This window comes from Engystomops pustulosus, chromosome 10 (genome assembly GCF_040894005.1).
Source record: "Engystomops pustulosus chromosome 10, aEngPut4.maternal, whole genome shotgun sequence".
Taxonomy (NCBI): domain Eukaryota; kingdom Metazoa; phylum Chordata; class Amphibia; order Anura; family Leptodactylidae; genus Engystomops; species Engystomops pustulosus.
This window is the reverse complement of record NC_092420.1, coordinates 51,759,476-51,780,550: the sequence shown is the minus strand read 5'-3', so window position 1 is coordinate 51,780,550 and position 21,075 is coordinate 51,759,476. Positions and strand designations below refer to the sequence as shown.

The window sequence follows — 21,075 nt, the reverse complement described above, 5'->3', positions numbered from 1 at the left end:
TCTGTGGCTCTCCTGGGGTCCGAATGTGGTTGTGCAACTGATGTGCTGGACGAGTGTTGGTTGTTTGGTATTGACAAGGAAGAAGAGGATGAGGATTGCATATGTGGAGTACCAGAATTGTTTGTACCCGTGCATGATGTCGTTGGAGCGGTAGCTAGAAAATTGTCTTGATTGTTATTGCTTTGCTTGTGTCGGGGTGACTTGCGGTTTCTTGTATTTTTCCGTTTAGTGCCTGCTAAAATCTTGCTAAAAATTGCCTATGTCTTATAGTATGAAGGTGATGAGGATCCACCACTGCCATTCTCTTCTGACCATCGTAGTGGAGATCAGGTGATGTTCTCAGATAGCTCTGAACCCGATCTCCATGAGCGGAGAGCCTCTGCTGCTTCCTACTCTCCTGAGTGGTCCCATGATTATCACCTCCAGGACCTGAAGTGATGTCAGACTGATCACATGCTTCCTACATCACTCAAGGTCCTCATGCTGCCAGGATGGGGCAGGGAACTGGGACAGAGCAGGAAGTAATGATGGGAATGACAACTCTCCTTAGTGAGCTGGCTTAAAAGGCTCTGCTCACTAAGAAGAGACAGCTCTACTAGCTCCTGAACAGCTCCCTATTAAATATGTAATAGGGAACTGCAGGCCAGTCAATCACCCCATTCCACACCACTTTTGTATCAGATTAAAATGGGTGTGGTGAGCCAGTTAGGGGTGGGGTTAAGTGAAACATTGGCTCACTGAGGGTATCCGACTCCCTGTCGTTCACGAACGACACATCACTAGTAGGAAGAAGAGGTTGGGATGTGCTCCTGTGTGTGAATAGTAGTCCCCAGTGTGTTCCTTGAGTGTGTATAGCAGAGCTATCTGTGTGAATGAATGGAAGTCACAGAACAGTGTGTGCAAATGTATAGATGTAGAAAAGCTATTTATGTACATGTGTGGATATAGCAGAGCTATGTGGGTAAATGTAAGGATATGGAAGTGATGTATGTGTGAATAAATGCATATAGCATAGATCTGTGTGTTAATCTATGGATTTAGCAGAGCTGTGTGTGATCTGCTGTTGTGTCACCAACAGGGATATTTTAATTTGTATAAAATATATTTTTCCTTTTTTGGAAGACTAAATCTGAATGTGTATGAATATGAGAGCATATTTAAATATTTTGTCTACCATAGCCGGACACAGTCCATGCTTCAGCTACCTTAGGCTGCAGACGGGTCCTCTATCTCCTTCATAAAGCAGCAGGGTGTGTCCCAGGCAATCTGGGTGCACATTCAGCCTTATTGCCCAGCATGCCCTGTTTCCCATGCCTGAGCAAAGGTTCCTAGTCAGAACAGTCAGTCTGCTGTACGGTTATTGATCCTGCTGATTTCACATGTGTGACCCATGTCCACCTGACGCTGCCCATCTTGACTACAAATTGACTTCCCTTGACCCCTTGGTACCAAGTACCGGTGTTCTTGTGCCCACTGGGCCAGCTGTTATCTATACCGGGACCACCACAAGAGGTAGCACCTTGCAATCTCTACACAGTGGAATCCAGATTCCTGAATATGGGTAAAAGGGTGAATACTGGATAGGTTCAGGGATAATGCAGTGTCTGGCCCAAAGTCAAACCAGGTACATAGCACAGTGGGTTCCCGACCTGCTGCTCGCTACACAAACAAAGGTAGAAAAGTATGTCATAATGCCTGTGTTTGTTTATAGTAGCAACAAGACTGTAAAATATGTATTGATATTTCAGGAATGTAACTGGTTCTTTGATATTTGCTTTAATATATAAAAATAGAAAATAACAGCCCATAGAAAACACCACTAGCCAACCCATCTACAACTGAAAACAGAGGATCTCCCAGCTTTAGATGTCAATTTATCAGCTCTAGTCTATCACTATCCATGGCCATATGATTAAGTTGCTGTTAATACAACAGTCAAGAAACTCATGAAAGATGGTAGCCACCATAATTATGCTCATGTAGAACTTAAAAAAACATGGAGCATAAAGTAATAAAGATCTAAAAAAATGGTGACACACTCCCTTTAAATGTACAATACTATCAGAAGCAATGACCAAATCCACTAATGGATGACATGAGAGCTATGTAGTGAGGTGTGATGAATATATGGTATGCAGCGGGGACGGCAGGTGAGGGTGAGGGCACATGTACATTAGTGCATTACATAGACCAGAATTATTTCTCACTTTGCCTGGCCTTATCCTAAAGATAGATAGGATGATTACATCTATGGTGGGTGCAAGCTAGTTCACATCTCAGCCCGCTCAGCTGCACTATGAATATTCATACATTTCCCTCCAGAAAGACAAAGGGGCATATGGTCAATAATTTCATATGTCAGTTATAGAATTATGGGTCACCCCATTCAGATACTAGGTACATTTCTGGGGTCAGGGCAGTGGGGTTAACACATACCTGCATTTTAATCTCTTCTAGAGACCTCAAATGGGGAGACACTCAGAGCGATTTGTGGGAGCAAAGTCATGTTTGGTCTTAAAAGATACACTTACATTCAGGTGTGTGGCCCCCCCTGGCAGGATCCGCTTTTCTTTTAACCCATTTTACCCTTGACTCTAGAAAATGAAGGCTTCCAAAAATTATGTGAATAAACCTGGGGACTCTGGAGTCGGTTAACAACCTTTTTTTGTAAAAACAAGGGCATAAGAAGCTAAAAAAAGCAGATGGTGCCAGAGGGGGCAACACCTGCTTATAAGTGTACTTGATTTACTATCCTTCATCCTGGTGGTAGACTTTCTTCAGTCTATTACTGAAGTTCCCACGCTGTATTGTAGTACTTCCATTTTTTTTTAACTGCTTTGCTCAAAAAACAAAAGCTGCCATGTTTTTCGCTTCTGCCAAAGGAATTTCATACAATCCGTAAACCCATTAGATGTTGTGGGTGCTTTTGACTGCAGTATCTTAACGTTTAATCTGTGGAGGTAACATGTATCTCAAACTTTAGCAGCGATTGACAATGGCAGCTGTCAGCCAGGATCAATATTATAGCCACAGCTCAAGCCATCACAATCTTGTAGGGGTTTTGTGGTAAGATTTAAGGACTTGCTGGCTGTTTAGAATATGGGGACAAAATAGTAGGTGGTAAATAAGGACACCAATTTTACAGGAGAGATCACCCTAATCAATCTCTTCTGAATATCAGAATGAAGAGCTGCCCTGTATGAGATACCCATGGGTGGTTATTTATGCAAAATGTATACCTAGTCCTGGCTTCCCCATTAACAACATATCACTAATGGTGAGAACCCATTATACAAACATTAAAAATGGTCTGTCTTTGCGCTAGGCCTCATGTAAAAAATATATGGCAACACCTAACAAATTTTACCACATTTTCAAATACAAAATGTGAAAAAGTTGCATGGATATTACTGACTTGCATTATATATAACATGTTGATTGTTAGTAAAAGGAAATATAAAATTTTACTTACGACCAGAGAAACACGTGGGATACCTAAACATCCCATCAATACATTCAATTGCCAAAGCTGTTTGAACTGGATGTTTAAATCCAGGCCTGCACTCCGCACGTAATTCTGTTCCATGTGTATGAGACATTTTGTCCATAGCATCAAGCAGCCTAATTTTGTGTTTTTCTAGTTTTTGTACTAAGAGTTCGCATGGAGCTGAAAGAAAGGTAAAAAGGAATAGGGGCTTTTTGTTTATATTTCAAAAACAAATAAAAAACACCTTTACCACATTTCTAGTTTTATGTTATTCTTACCGTAACACACTGGTAAATCTTCCCATTCACCGTTCACACATTTTACATTTATACGGCCATATAATACATAGTCCTTATTGCACTCAAATTCTACATATGATCCCGAGTCATATCTGGGCTGTTCAGCAGTTTTGATGAATCCATTTTGGATTGTTGGATTCTTGCAGCTTTCTAAAAGGTTAAAATATAAGGATAAAAATAAATGACTTATTAATATTTAACTTATTGACAACAATGGAACAAGGATATTCTTTACACATTTTGAACACTTTAATGGAACCATAGACACCATTTCACCACCCCACTTCTGAATGATGTACCTATCACCTCATCTACAGGTAAGTCCTCATCTGCGTTCTCCTTGTCCTGACATGTGCAAACATTTTTGCAACACAATTAACACTAAGATGATGTCGGATTGAAATTAGAAACCGTAAAGGGAATTTAAAGGTTTTTAACAGTTAATAAAGACCATGAAATCGTGATTATGCCAGAAAAGTAGTGTACAAGTCCTGAAATTGAGACAGATAAATGTCCCTCATGTTGTCTATTTCTGTACAGGAAAAAATACTGTATGCAATGGAATCTGCAATGGATTCTCCCAAGAGACTCTCCAATGCCCGTGTGCATACAGTCTAAGGCTACATTCACACAACCGTCGGAGGAACGTATACATGATCGAAAGCTTGCTGCCATATATATCCTACCAAAAAGACTTACTTGCAGAAGTGCATCTGGGATAGTTTATATTTTGATTTTCACATTTGGCCTGGAGTTGAGTTTCTGCAGTCATTCCTTCATTACACTGGAATACGATTGTTTGTCCATCATCTACTACAGTGCTTACATTGTAAATAATATTATTGGCCATCATTGTTGGTTGCTGTAATACACAAAATCCTGGAAGAGAAATATATTTACATGTTGTTAATATGATAATAATAATAAGTAAATAATATATCCAACATTATGTGTGTATCTGTGTCTAAAAACATATCCATACCAAGGTAAAGAATGAGCGGAGTTTCTAAATAAAGTACAGAAAAGCGTGCTGGAACATGAGACCATATAGCATGCCTTTGTCCTTTAAATGGGCCAACCCCTTTACAAAAATACAGATGAAATCAATTCTCTGTATTTTAGAACAAATACAACTTTTTTTGAAGTACGAGCTATCCATTTTTAATGATACCAGACTGCAATTGGACGGTGCATTGTCAGCCATAGGAGCCTTTTAGAGGCTTTGAGCCATCATAGCAATTGGTGTCAAACTGCAGGACCCATGGGCCACAGCCAATTCAGTGCCATGGTCATGTCCGGCTACAGTGCCTAAAATGTTAATACTTGCAATTGGATCCAGGTTTGATTATATGGTAGATGTCCAGTGTATAAAACAACAGATAGGCTCTGCATGTGAGTGCTCTCAATATATTTAGAAGATTAAAGAAAAATAAAACACAAACACCACATAAACTTAACCCCTTAAGGACGCAGGGTATTTTCGCTAATTTCTCGCTCCTCATCTTAAAAAATCCATAACTTTTTAATTTTTCAGTGTACAGAGCTGTGTGAGGGCTTATTTTGTGCAGAATAAATTTTACTTTCCCCTGATATTATTTATTATTCCATGCCATGTAGTGGGAAGCCGGAAAAAATTCCAAATGCAGAAAAATTGAAAAAAAAAACGTGTGTGCGTCACGTTCTTGTTGGCTCAGTTTTTACGACTTTAACTCTGCGCTCCAAATGACACCTCTACTTTATTATTTGGTTCGGTACAATCGCGGTGATACCAAATTTATACAGGTTTTATTGCGTTTTAATACATTTTCAAAAATTAAACGAATGTATATAAAAAAGAAAAAAAATTTCTGCCATCTTCTGACGCTAATAACTTTTTCTTATTTTGTTGTACGGAGCTGTGTGTTGTGTCATTTTTTGTGAAATGAGATGAAGTTTTCATTGCTACCATTTTGAGGACTGTGCGACATTTTGATCACTTTTCATTACATTTTTTATGTCATGTAAAAAGGTGTAAAAGTCTTGTTTCGAACATTTGGGTGCCATTTCCCGTCTCAAAAATCACCGCCGGCCGTAACCGGTTTTATATTTTGATAGGTCGGGCATTTTGGGACGCAGCGATACCTAATGTGTCTGTGATTTTTTACGATGTATTATGTTTTATATGAGTTCTAGGGAAAGGGGGGTGATTTGAACTTTTGTAAACTTTTTTTCTTTTTTTTTTTCACTATTTCTTAGACCATCTAGGGTCAGATCGTTCATACCATATACTGCAATACAACTGTATCGCAGCATATGAAGTTTTTGCATGTCATCTATTACAATGAGCCACTGGCTCATTGTAATGAATATGCAGAAGCCATTCAGCCTCGGGTCTGACGAAGACCCGAGGCTGTCATGGCAACTGATCGCTGCCCCCCAATGACATTCGGGGGAGCAACGATCGGAGGTAACATGGCGGCGCCATGCTTTCAGTGCCGCTGGCGACTTTGCCGGCGGAAAAGAAAAGGTTAACACCCGCAATAGGTGCAAGCACCGACCGCGGGTGTTAGCGATGGGTCTCTGCTGCGATATGCAGCAAAGCCCATCTTTGTATGAAGAAGGCTCAGCGCCACTTAAATATAATGTGTCATATGTAAACATAATGAAAATGCTACGTTAACCCAACCTCCAGAGAAACGGCATGCAAGCGCAAATTGCCACGTATCAGCAAAAGTGAGCAAATGTAAAAATGTTGGCACATTGTAAATGTAATGTAGATACTTTTAAATCACATTTTATGCTTACAACGCTTTTGTGCTAACATTGTGTTTGAGTTTACATTGCATCTGCGTTAACATCATGTTTACATTGTTTTAACAAATTTGCTTTCACAACTCGTTTGCGATATGAAACGAAATTTACGCACAATTTCATAACATAGTGGATTATTGCCCTAGAAGTTTTTGCCTTACTAGATAAGCTTCTTTCGTTTGGTTTGTGGTCACCAATATTATGCGGGTAGTACTTAAACCAGGAAAGAGTATACTCTAAAAGATGACCTATATACCCCACCTTGACATGTTTCTTCCAACGAAATTGATTCTTCAGATGGATACTAGAGTAGATGCAACAACTAAAAAAAGGAAGGTGGATTGGACATTCATATAAGTGACATGCCCTGGGGTGTATAGAGAGTGTGCTGGAGTGCGAGACAAATCCCCAAGAGTGCAGGACCCACTATATGTTCAGCCCTTGCATGCAGGACCCACTATATGTTCAGGCCCTGCATGTGGGACCCACTATATGTTCAGCCCTTGTATGCAGGACCCACTATATGTTCAGGCCCTGTATGTGGGACCCATTATTTGTTCAGGCCCTGTGTGCGGGACCCACTATCTATTCAGTGCCACGAACATATAGTTGGTCCTGCACACAGGGCCGCTTGGGGGTTCAAGCACTCTTTAGTAAGGCAAAAACTTCTCTTTTTTTTCTGCCTGGCAGTCGCTATTCTAATAAGACCTATTGCTGATTGGTAATAATTTAGTAATTAACTATTTTTAGTGTTTTCTTTTGAGCATTGGGTTTTATATGGGGTATGTGCATCTATATAGGTAATTTTTAATGCATACTTAATACAGGTCATGATTTAGCTTTTTGCTGGTGCTATACAGGCGGTCCCCTACTTAAGGACACCCGACTTACAGACAACCCATAGTTACAGACAGACCCCTCTGACTTCTGGGGAAGCTTTCTGAATGCTTTACTATAGTCCCAGACTGCAATAATCAGCTGTAAGGTGTCTGTAATGAAGCTTTATTGATAATCCTTGGTCCCATTGGAGCAAAAAATGTTTAAACTCCAATTGTCACTGGGCCCAAAAACTTTTTTGTCTGGATCTACAATTATAAAGTATACAGTTTCGACTTACATACAAATTCAACTTAAGAACAAACCTCCAGACCCCATCTTGTACGTAACCCGGGGACTGCCTGTACCTTCATTGGTATTAATGTATTGTACGAACTCATTAGCTTGTTCTTCATTCCCCCTACACCAGGAGCAGATTGTCTATAAAAAGAGGAACGGATTATCTGCTGAAAACAAAAACAGTTCCTCCGACTTGGCCATATAGATATTGGCCAAGGAAAAGCGCATAGATGCATTGCATCTTATATAGTATATAAAGTATGTATAGCACACCTCCAACAAACCCAATCCACCGGTTTGTAAGATCAAATATCCCAAAAAAATGCAATGGGGCAGCACTCCAGTAAGTATAAAGGTGATCTTTATTCACCCATGGCATTATAAAGTGCAACGTTTCAGCTCATCCATAGAGCCATTAACAAGCATACAAACATATGTTACAAGGTGGGTATTTATATCCACAGGAAATTATATCATAAGTGACATCATTACATTGGATATACATCAAATCTTATCATTATTTATATAAAACATTTCAATAAAGTGAACAAGTGCATGTGCTAACTAACCGTATCCTCTGTGACAGTTTTGAACAAAGTTTATATTATCAGCCGCTGGGAGTCCAAATAAGAAGCAGCTGTGTGAATGGATTGCTCGGATACGAAACAACAAGATAGGATGCAGTACGTCAGATCAAGCCTTATATTACTTACTGTGCATCACCAGATCTGTCCCTTAAACACGTCACTAGGGGATATACACCTTAGATTCACTGCTACTGCAGGATTAATCACTGATGATGTAGGTGATGTCACTATTTGACCAGTCATGTGACTCTAAGTCATGTGATTTACTAGTTACCATCATTTCTATTAAGGGAATCCATGCCCATATTATACAAATGGTAACAAATCGGAGGTATGTACCGCTATATGGCCTCGCATATGTCAAACTATATCCAAAAGAACAATACTGAGAAAAACGGGCTGCAGTATATACCATCCTTATAATATATATACTGAACAGGTCAATTTGAAAGGTCCGAAAAGTATAAACGATGTGGTAAACAAAGTCATTGACCCCTTAAGGACGCAGACATTTTACAGCTTAAGGCTCAGTCCCATTTTTTGTATTCTGACATGTATCGCTTTATATGGTTATAACTTTTAAACACTGTTACTTATCAAAGCGATTCTGAGATTGTTTTTTCTCCACATGTAGTACTTCATTTTAGTGGTAAATTTTGGCTAGTGAGTTTTGCGTTTATTTGTGAAAAAAAAAAAATTATGAATGATATACTCTATGTATGATGTCTATATACTGTATGTATGTGCATATATACTGTAAAGTATATATATATAAACTGTAAATACATATATATGTCCACGTATATTATGTTTATATGCTATATATGTTTATAATGTATATGTACTATACAGAATGTGTTTATATGATGTGTATATGTTGTACATGTGTATAAATGAATGTGTACATATTTTGTGTGTGTATATACTTTATGAGTTTATATATAATGTATATATGAGTGTATAAATATATCTATGACTACATAAATGTGTGTATGATTATATAAATGAGTGTGATTTTAAAAATCTGTATAAATCTGCTATGGGGCTGCGTAAACGGAGGTTTATTTGGGAGGGGGGGGGCAGCATTTTCAAGTTTCGCCTCAGGCAGAATAAAGGCTAGAATCGGCCCTGGGTACGGCGCCAGCGTCGGAGTAAACGTCTGTCAGCTTCCATGGCCTATTCTTTCCTGTTCTCTTTCTGGTCACCATCTCAATAGCGTGAGGTTCTTAAATGAAGAAATAAGAGCTGCTGAGAGTTGCTAATAGCTGCAGCTGCTGAGGTCATTGGATGGAGCTTGTCAATTGTTGATTTTTTTACAAGCCCTATGTGTCACAGAAAATATGACACAAATTTAAAAGTAGCAAGCACAAAATGGTAGTTGTGGCCCATTAAACCAATATGTCCGAAGATTAGCCAAAAATCCTTGTCATTAATGGCTTTTTAATCTCCATCTTTAAGGGGTTAAGTTCAGCTACTCTGTGCAGTATTTAGATACAGTTTGCCTCACAGCAATGGAGAGGAACTGACTTTTTGTGGCCTTCAGCCAAAACAATCTGCAAACCTGGCTTACACATACAAACATTGTCTAAGAATAGAATAAGTGCACTGAGTAAGAAGGGATAACTGTTAGGATAGACATGCAATACAATATACAATAAAAGATAAAAACAAAAATGTATACCTGCGCCAACCTATATGTACATAACACACTGCAGCAAGACAGTACTAGACCATCCAATTTCCACACCGGTACTAGCACATGTATGTTGATACCACAAACTGAAAACCAGACTAGTATGGTTGTTTGAGAAAAGAATGTAAGTAATTCACAGCAACCAATAGATGTGTGTAGGTACCTATAGGTGAACGATCATGTCCAGCTTACTTTTCGTGGATACAGCTGTAAGTCCAAGCGTTCAGTGGGTGATGGCTCCTTAAGTAGGTTTCAATATCCCTGGAGTGATGTTACAAGTCGTTCTCCGCAAGAAATCTTACTTGTATCCAACATAGGCAGGTTCGTAGTGATGTTCCTGTACAAGGTAGCAGAGCCCCGGCCAGTGGCTTCTGCTCCGTTCACAGTTCTGGTACGGTCCGATGGGAGACACTGACGAAGGAGACACTGACAGTCTCCGAAACGCGTTGGAAAGTTTGTCCTACTGGATTCCCTGTAGCGTGGTGACGTCACCCATCGGACCGTACCAGAACTGTGAACGGAGCAGAAGCACTGAACGCTTGGACTTACAGCTGTATCCACGAAAAGTAAGCTGGACATGATCGTTCACCTATAGGTACCTACACACATCTATTGGTTGCTGTGAATTACTTACATTCTCTACTCAAACAACCATACTAGATTGGTTTTGAGTTTGTGGTATCAACATACATGTGCTAGTACCGGTGTGGAAATTGGATGGTCTAGTACTGTCTTGCTGCAGTGTGTTATGTACATATAGGTTGGGGCAGGTATACATTTTTGTTTTTATGTTTGTTCATAGAGTTACCTTATAAAGTAACCTATTTTATAGTTGGGGTGCAGGTCACCGACTATTTATACCAGCGACACCACGCAGATTGTTAGCATCCCCCATTCCCACTTTGGCGCCGAACCTATTCTTGTTTTTATACAATAAAAGATGCAAGCCTGCACCCCTTGCCACAACATTCTCCACTGGTAGCAGTAACAAATTAAATAATTTTCTGCATATTTTGACAATTACCTCTCTTGTAGCATTTTGGATATTCCAACTTCCCACGTTGGCAATAAATTCTCATCTTTGTGTCAGTAGGAACTCCAAATCCAGATACACACTGAAATTCTATCACATCACCATGCTCACTGTATAGTTTTTTATCTGACAAATGCCTTAGCTTTATATTATTTTCCTTCATATCCTTTTCTTTTGCAGTACATGGTTCTGAAATATAAAATATTTGATTTACTCATTTCGTTTTTATTGCATAACCAAAAACATCAAATAGAAAATATATGAAGCCTTAAAATTGACAATTTTATATAAAGTTATGAAATAAAAAATAAAAATTAGAATTCACAGCGCAGTACAGTAAATATTCTTCTTTGTTCAGTACTATTAATTGAGTAACCCAAGCTGCTTGGCCACAAAGTATAATCTCTGGGACTCCCAAACATTATGTGACATTAAAGTTATTAACAAAGAGGATTTTGGCCTCCTTATGTACCAGCACCAAGTTTATCTATTGTCTTTGTACCTCAGTGGCTGACGTCAGGGTATGTGTGATGGCAGAGCACAGGGAGCCAGAGCTTTGGAAGAATAGGACCTGCGGGGCAGGCGGGCGGGGTGGAAAGGGGATGTCGGTAAGGTGAGTACAAAGCTTTTTTTTTTAGGCTGGTCATACTCGGGACAGAGGACTGGCCATATACAAGAGTGTATGAGTGTATATACTGTATACTGTGGGAGCATGGGCTGGCTATACACTGGAGGGTATGGGCTGCCTGGCTTTACATTAAAGGTCATGGTCTGGCTGACTTTACACTGGGGTAGGTATGGGCCGGTTGGTTATATACTAGAGAGCATGGGCTGGATGGCTATATACTGGGTGTAGCCTGTGACCATTGCATTTCCCACCCTAGGCTTATACTCAATTCAATAGGTTTTCCCAGGTTTTTGTGGTAAATTTAGGTGCCTCGGCTTATACTCGAGCCAATACAGTATTAATAATATTATACAAAATTGTAGTCATAGTGTTAGTAGTATGGTTACGGAACTGAAAACTTAGCTAACATATACAAAACAAATAGGAGTAATGACAGCCCCATTCAGCGATGTCTTTAGCTCAATTTATTGAGAAAACTTCATATCATAATGTATCTTAGGTATAAAAGGTTGTCCACTGAGGTCCATCAGGTCCAACAGTATTGATCAAGAGGAAGGCTGATTTCATTTGTACGATAGGGGTAAAAGTCAAAATAAATCCCTGGATCAACATCCCAATCAAATGTTTAATTATATATTTTTTTGCTTTCAAGAAGAGCATCCAGGCCCATTTCAAAATTTGTCTAGGGTATCAATCCTCACAAAATCCTGTGATAACCATGCAGTGTCTGACCAGTGACTTGTAGAAAAGCCCAATGTGTCTATGACAATTCTTGCCTCTCTTGATAAGTTTAAGTTTGTGGTCCCTAATGCAATATTACCCAATTTACTATTTAATACATAATTATAATTTCCTATAAGTGCATAACTGCTCTAAACAGACCCAAAAAAAAACAGTAAATTAATTAAAAAGCAGTAAACAGTCTTTTAAGAAGGGGGGCGCTTCAGAGAGGTGGTCTTCTGGAGAAGTTTCAGTGTGTGTGTTTGTATATGTATAATTATAATAATAATAATAATATAGGGTAGAGAGTAAGTTAACTTATTGCCATAAATATTTAATTCGGAAAGCAATTTTACTGTGTTTTTACTGCGAGTTGCATGGTGCATGGGGTCACCACAGCATGAGGAACTGTATTGTGGGGTCACAGCATTAGAAAGGTTGAGAACCACTGATCTATGTAAAGTGTAAAGTATATAATGTAAAGTGTAAAAGTTGAGGTCATTCTGTAATACATATATGATTGTAAGATACTCTTTACATATTGTATAATATTCTCGTTTGTGGCAAAAATGTGTACTTACCTCCCCTGGTGTTGAACTCGTTGGGGCTAAAATGTAAAAATGTTCAATAAAAATATTTGATTTAAAAAAAAAATAATACCAATTCCTTTATTTATATAGCAGGAACTGTAGCCGAGAGTTAGTTTATTTAGCCTGTGTAAGGTAGCCACGGACTCTAGTAGAGTATTTTCTTTAGCTGTGCGGACCTTTTTGGCGTGGGATGATTGTTTTATAAAGTGACCTCTTAGCTCTGTATGCGCACCACAATATTGGCTTTTTCACCTGTCTGTTATCGTTAATGCGAAAATATTCTTCTAACACTTGGATGGTTGCAGGGGAGTACTTGTCACGGTTTAGGACATATTATTAATATGCCACACTGAGTTAGGAACACAATTAGATTCTTCCCTGAGTACTAAGGTCATAGGGGCGCGGTCTGACCACATAATTGTCCATATGGAAACTTCCTTTACCATATCTAATAGGTGTTTGTTAATTAGGAAATACAGGCGGTCCCCTACTTAAAAACACCCAACTTACATACAACCCCTAGTTACAAACGGACCTCTGGTAATTGGTAATTTACTGTACTTTAGCCTTAGGCTACAATGAACAGCTATAACAGTTATCACAGGTGTCCCCTGGTTCTTATGACAACCCAACATTTTTAAAGTCCAAATGTCACAGAGTGCAAAAAAAAATCTGTCTGGGGTTACAATTATAAAATATATGGTTCCGACTTACATACAAATTCAACTTAAGAACAAACCTAAATAACCTATCTTGTATGTAACCCATAATCTATTCTTGTATAGACTCTATGAGTGTTGGAAAAGAAATTAAAACATCTTTCCGTTGGGGGGGGGGGGCGAATATGTCATATGTCATATAATCCATACTTGAACAGGGTATTGGCATAAGGGGTGGGTTCTTGATGGGCACTACCTGAGGTTGAGTCCATTGACAGCCACACAACCTGGTTAAAGTCACCTGTTAATATTAAAGGACCTGTGGCAACCTTTGTGATTTTCGCAAGAACTTTCTTCATAAAGCTACGTTGTCTAGAATTAGACCCGTACACTGAGACAATGGAATAATAATAATCTTTACATAGCACCTGTAGTGCTTTACAAATCATAGGGGACATATAGAAATATGATATTACATTACAAAGAACAAACAGTCATATAGAATAATAGGAGTGAGGGCCCTGCTCACAAGAGCTTACAGACTTTGAGGATGAGGGTGTTGACACAAGAGGTAAAAGAGCCTGTAGAATGGTCCAGCCATTCTTTATAAGGGAACAATATAAAATAATTTAATAAATAATTTAATAACTAAAAATTTTGCTGCTTGAACCAGCCATCAGCCGCCAGTATATATCTGCTGTTTGCCGAATAACAGATGGAAGATGGGACATAGGATGGATTAGTAAAGGGAGAGTTGATGTTTCATGCAGTTAGAGTGTGATTGGCTTGCCTAAAGATATGAGTTTTAAGGGCATGTTTGAAGCTTTGGAGAGCGGGAGGAGAGCATTCCAGAGAATTGGAGCAACTCGGGAGAAGTCCTGGAGATGTGCATGAGAGGTTCGAATTAAAGGACACCTGTCATCAGGTCTGTGTCACTTGTCCTGTCACTACTACCTGTTGGAGCAGCTCACAAGGATCCCATCCCAGCCTTTATCTAGTTATTTCATACATTATTCATTGTAAAATCATCTATTTTTTATCGTGTAAATGAGGCTGGTCACATGGTCAGAGGCAGTGATGTCACCCCTGTTACCCCTCCCCTCTCCTCCCCCTGCTCATATCTGTGTGTAATGTATAGTAAAGCATTGCTAGTGTGTGCTGCATCTGCTGACATGCTGCATCCTCCTAATATACAGGTGAAAGACAGAGACAGCAGCTACACATGAATCTGACATGTTCTGCTGTAACATGGCTGCCTGGAGCTGCTGTATCTCTCCTAAACACACACACAGGCTGCAGGGGGTGTGGCCACCAGCACCAGGAAGCACATCATACAGCCTCACATCATTATACAGGCTGTCAGTCAAGCACTGGGGTGTGGCTGTGCCTCCCATGAATAGAGTGGACAGCTTGAATATGCTAATGCTTCATTGGACATTTCACAGGTCATTTGCATACAGCTTTAGGACCTCATTGCTTAGGTTTACAGGCATGTAGAGGGACAATAAATGGATAGAGGCAATGCTCTCTAATGGCAGTTTATGAAAATATATTTAGTTTAGGAGGGTTATTTTGCATGACGGGTTCTCTTTAAGGTAGAGATTAATATCACTGGCAGATCACAGATCACGAGAAGGTCAATAGACTGAGATGAGAGAAGAAAGATAGGGAGGAGCAGCATTATTCAGAGCTCTGTGGATGAGGGTTATTATTTTAAAGTGAATATGGAAGGAGAAGGGCAGCCCGTGCAGTGATTGGTACAAAGCGGAGGCATCCGTGTAGCATTTGGTCTGAAAGACGAGCCTGGCTACTGCATAGCTCCCAACCGTCCCGATTTTGACGGGACTTTCCCGTTTTTCGTACCTCTGCCCCGCGTCACGGGCAGCTATGAGATTGTCACGGATTCTCCCCCCAGGTCCCGCTGTGTCCCGGCGCTGTGTCCGCAGAGTAAATACTTTGAAAGTCTGAACTCACAGTACAGAATGGCTTCTACAGACATCGGGCAGGGAATCCTTTTCAGAGAAGTGTCGGCTTAGCAGAGAGAGCAGGGACCACGTCATCAGGTCAGATCAGCATCTGTCCATATATGGTCTCCAGGGCTTCCCCAGACACAAGCTCTTTATATAATTAAATTACATAAAGTTTTGCCCAGGCTGAGATTCGAACCTGGGACCTTGTGCACCATAGACAGGAGCTTAACTAACTGAGCTATAAACCCAGAAGATCCCTCCCTATATACCAAGGCAGTATATAGTCATAGTTCTTAGTTACCAAAATTCTCCACCTTGTTAATCACAGAGGCTGTAGCTCAGTTGGTTGAGGTACTGTGTTATTATTGTACATGGACACTGCAGGAACTGGGTTCAAATCCCAATGAGGATAATTTTTTTATTTTTTTATTGAGATGATTTTTATTATTTTAATATGGCTAAAATTTGGGGCGTGGCCAGGGAGTGATTGGGGGTGTGGCTTAGGGGGATCGCCCCTAAGCCATTTTGTCCCTCTTTCCTCTTCACAAGTGTTGGGAGGTATGCTACTGTATTAAGAATAGGTTGGTCGGATTCTGGAGATGTTTCTGAGATGCATCCAGCAAAAGATTGAATATATGGAGAAAAGGAGAGGTCAGCATCCAGCACAGTCTCGAGACAGTGGGCCTGCTGCCTCTGTGCTATACTGATCCCACAGACTGAGATGGAGAGGTTAGGGCTAGGTAAGTTAGTAGATGGTGGAAAGACAAGAAGTTCAGAGAGGACATGATTTTAGAGATGGCAGAGAGACATTCACTAGTGTTCTAAGGCAGGGGTGATGACACATACAGAAGTATATGGCTGGGTGTCATCAGCATAAAGATGATACTGGAAACCAAAACTGCTGATGGTCTGTCCAATGGGGGCAGTATAGAGGGAAAATAGAAGAGGACATAGGACTGAGCCCTGAGGAACCCCCACTGAAATTGCAGTCAGAGAGATAGGAATCAAAACAAGAGAGTGCATTTTCCTTTAGGCCAATGGAGCGAAGTATCCTGAGGAGGAGCTGTAGGTCCACAGTATTGAATACTGCCAATAGATACAGAAGAATTAGGAGAGAATAGTCACCCTTGGATCATGCAGTAAGGAGATCATTGGAGACTTTTAGTGGAGTGCATAGAGCGGAAACCAGATTGTAGGGGGTCAAGGAGGGAGTTATCTGAGAGATATCGGGTTAGTTGAGAATAGACCAGCCGTTTAAGGAGTTTGGAGATGAAAGGGAGGTTAGAAACTGGTCTGTAGTTAGTAGCATTGGATGGGTCCAGTGAAGGTTTCTTTAGTAAAGGGGTAACAACAGCATGCTTGAAAGAAGAGGGGATAACACCAGAAGAGAGAGAGAGAGGTTAAAGATTTTAGTGAGGTGAGAAGTGACTGCTGGGGAGAGAGACTGTACTAGATGTGAGGGGATGGGGTCACTGATGCAAGTAGTGGGGCGAGCAGAGGAAAGGAGCCTGGAAACTTCTTCCTCTATCACCCGCTCAAAGGAAGAGAGTGAACAAGTTAAGGCACTGGAGGGAAGGGGATTAGTGGATTAGTAAAATAGACCTGTTTAGCCAGATAAACGGCAGAGTTATAAGTTTTTAGCACAAATTGAAGTGTAAAAAGTTTGCAGATGTGCGCGACTTTCTCCACAGACATTCGGCAATCCTACAGCACTGCTGAAGGAAACAAGTTTGTTCGGTGTTCCAAGGTTGCCTGCCTGAAAATTTTGGATCGTGATTGGTGCCTTCTCATCTAGCTGACAGTGTGATTATAGTGGTTAGTAGCCAGGTTTGGACAGGTGAAAGAGGAAATGGGGGCAGTGCAGACTGAAGGTTTTCTGTGAGTTGGTGAGTATCTATTGCATGTGGTTTCCGGTATGAATGATGGGTGGAAGGATTCTGAGAAGGTGGAGAATTATTGAAAGTAAAAGAAAGGAGGTTATTGTCTGAAAGTGGAAAGGAAGAATTGGTAAAATTTGATATTGAAGATGGTCGGGAGAAGACCAGATCGAGTATGTTTTCCTCATTATGAGTGGGGGAATCGCAGAGTTGTGAAAGACCTAGAGAAGTAGTTAGTTCTAAGAGCTGAGAGGCAGGAAGGGAAAATTGAGTGATAGCAGGGATGTTGAAGTCTCCTATGATGATGGTTAGAAAGACACAGGATAGAAAGTGAGAGAGTCAAGAGGCAAAGTGGTCAAGGAACTGATAGGGTGAGCCAGGAGGACAGTATACTAGAGCCACGCGAAGAGAGAATGGGCAGAAAAGTCTGAGTGTGTGAACCTTAAAAGATGGGAAAGTAAGAGAGGGTACGGAAGGAATGACCTGAGGAGTATTCTTAGGTCTGGAACTGTGAGAAAAGTGTAACCTGCCATAAGACGCAACCGGTGCGGAGTCATCCTGCTGGATCAATGTTTCAGTCTAGGCCAGCGTGTCAAAAGACTTAGAAAGAAAGATGTCATTAACTGATTCTAGTTTATTACACACAGAGACCGGGTGTTCCGTAGGGCACAAAAGGGGTTATGGGTGGAGGAGGAGAAGAGGCGATACACTGACTCTTTATAAGGTTAGCAGGGTTTCTGTGTGAAATGTTGAAATAAGCAGACGATGGGCCTAAGTTGGGAGAGATGTCCCCTGCAGCAAGCAGAAGGAGAAAGAGAAGAGACAAAAGATGCTTTAGAGAACACTGTGATAAGTTTGCATGGTTACATAACATATAGAGTGTGTGAGTGGTATAAAAAGACAACTGAAGGAGTGAAGCATTGATATGGATGGTTGGTCCTGGTGAGATCGATAGACGGTAGGAAAGTAAAACATCCATAGCAAACAGAGCGAAAATGGAAAATATTTTTAGACAAAAATAATTGTTCATTTTTCTCTGCGATCTTACCTGTATCTTGCCCTGTCTAACTGCAATGCATACTTGTCAGAATTATTATACTTAGTATAATATCATGCTAATCAGACCAAGAATCTAAGAATCTAAGAATGCAAGCATCCTATAATATCACTAAATTTATACCCAGAGAAGACAAGAGACCAGTCACTCATTTAGCTCATAAAATAATCAATCTAGGAGACTTAACACATGTGGATCTAGTTCTGAACAGAGAAAAACAAACTCATTAAGGGACATAGATGAACATTAAATCAGGTAGGACAGGAAAGGGTCAAATGTTACAGAAAGAAACAGACACATGCAATTAACAGATATATACCATTGCAGAAAGCGAGACTGGATTTAAAGACACAGTAGATGGGTGAAAATTGATTCGAATAATATGGAATAATGAGCATTATTGACAGAGCATAACACAATAAGATAACGGCTAGAGATTTGAGAATTTTTTTTAAAAAAAATATGTTTCGACCCGAATCAAATCATGACAAATCACATTAAAAAACAGGTATTTCCTGGCTGCAGAGAGCCTGTAGGGTGTTGTAGATTGTTGAGCCATGCTCAAATATGCATAGGGAGTGTGGTCTTCAAACAATGTTGTGTTTTAGTATGCAACGCACATGACAGCCGCCGCTCTTAGAATCGCTTCACTCTTCAATTCCATGTGCACTTACAGATGCCAACTTCACCAAATAAGTGAAGCGGGAACGCAGCCTGACAAGGTAACGTCTGTGCCAGCTCGAAAGTACTGAGCTGAGGGCCAAGATCCCACTATAACATCAAAGTGTGCACTCTTTTTACACTGACATCAGATGATTCCATAGATTACGGCAGAACCTGTTCTGTTAAAATGCTGATACATTTGGAAAGCCCCCCAAAAGAGTGCAGTAATTTTGCATTGACGACACTGATAATTTTGCCCTTCTTTTCATCCAACAGTGCCGCTTTCAATCGGTCAATAATCCATCAGTATTGCTAAAGCCAAAAACAGGAGTGGATCCAGAACAGAGATGACCAGTAAATGTGATATTTGCATGTCCTCTGTGTTCTGTACCCACTCCTACTTATGGCTATCAATCCTGAAGATTTTAATTCCTTCTGAAAGATGAAATGAAGGGGAAAACCAAACATAGTGGCAATGTCATAGAGTGGTGGAGGGTGAAAACAGCATTATGGAAATCACAGGGTGTTTCAGGGAGACAGCGGTCAGTTGGCAGCAGCATGAGTAGGCCACAGAGTGGCATAATGACAAATTATGGAAGTAGGCAGCAACATGGTAGGCCACAGAGTAGCACAATGACACATTCTGGAGCGGGCAGTAACATGGTAGGACACAGAGTAGCACAGAGAGTGTGGAGGTGCCGGCAGCAGCCAGAGGTCAGAAGTTGGAACAATAATTGTAATATTGTTTTTATTGACATTTTTCCATATAAACCAAGTTGTAAAACAATAAAAACATAGAAAGGTTCCATATATTTGTGGTTACAGTTCTTTTCCTCACTTGTAACATTGAACAGAGATAACATAGCCGATATACAGGCAGTCCCCGGGTTATATACAAGATAGGGTCTGTGGGTTTGTTCTTAAGTTGTATTTGTATGTAAGTCGGAACTGTATATTTTATCATTGTAATCCCAGCCAGAACTTTTTTGGTCTCTGTGACAATTAGATTTTAAAAATGCTGGGTTGTCATAAGAATTAATATTAACACTAAAGCTTCATTACAGACACCTGTGATAACTGTTATAGCTGATTATTGTAGCCTAGGACTAAAGTACAATAAATTACCAATATCCAGAGGTCCATTTGTAACTAGGGGTTGTATATAAGTCGAGTGTTCTTAAGTAGGGGTTTGCCTGTACATACATTTCAGTATTATAGCATGTAAATGTTCTGATCTCATTCTGAGTAACTCCAGTGTCTAGAAGGGGTTTCTAGTTTATCTAGCTAAATGCTAGAATGGTGTCTTAAATGGAACTCTAACAGTAATTAACAAACTAAACATTCAGATCTGCTAATATGTAAATGCTTGAGTAGGGTCTACTGTCTACTTACTTGCATACTTCCAAAGGATTGAGGGTCATGAATAGACAGAAAAAGGAACTGGTACTTTATCCTTATTGCAGGTCATCTGCCCAGTATCCGTTACTTTAATTTTTGCTCCTGAGTTTCACCCACGTAGCCCAAATGAGTTCAATGCGTTGGGTTTTAAGGAAACCAAAAATAAGTGCCTTATCGTAACTATATGTTGTCTCTATTTAAGCAGTTATTGGGTTATTGGTGGAAAAATGGGGGATTTCCAGTGACTAGCCACAACTAGTCAAGATAATGTAAGGATCTTGCATGCTAGTGCTCTGCACATTGGTGGGAAGGCGTGGAGGCCCAACCCAATCAATGCCAACGTTTTATTAGGGATGGGTTCCATCAGTTGTTCCAAGAGATCATAGACCTCCTTCCAATATGGTTGTATAATGGGACAGTCCCATAAGGTATGTAGTAGAGTACTTCACATGCCACAGCCTCTCCAACACATTGGAGAAGAGTTAGGGTACGCATTGTCTAAGCCATC

At 40.1% G+C, this 21,075-nt stretch overlaps 1 protein-coding gene across 1 annotated transcript in view; it reads right to left on the bottom strand.

The window, feature by feature from the left end:
- Window positions 1-21,075, bottom strand: part of CFH (complement factor H) — a 205,210-nt gene that overhangs the window by 11,916 nt on the left and 172,219 nt on the right. The window contains exons 20-23 of the mRNA XM_072129059.1: window positions 10,997-11,194; window positions 4,486-4,665; window positions 3,766-3,936; window positions 3,473-3,667 (exon numbers count right to left, since the gene is read on the bottom strand). Of these exons, the coding sequence (XP_071985160.1) occupies window positions 3,473-3,667; window positions 3,766-3,936; window positions 4,486-4,665; window positions 10,997-11,194 (744 nt within the window). The remainder of the gene's footprint in view (window positions 1-3,472; window positions 3,668-3,765; window positions 3,937-4,485; window positions 4,666-10,996; window positions 11,195-21,075) is intronic.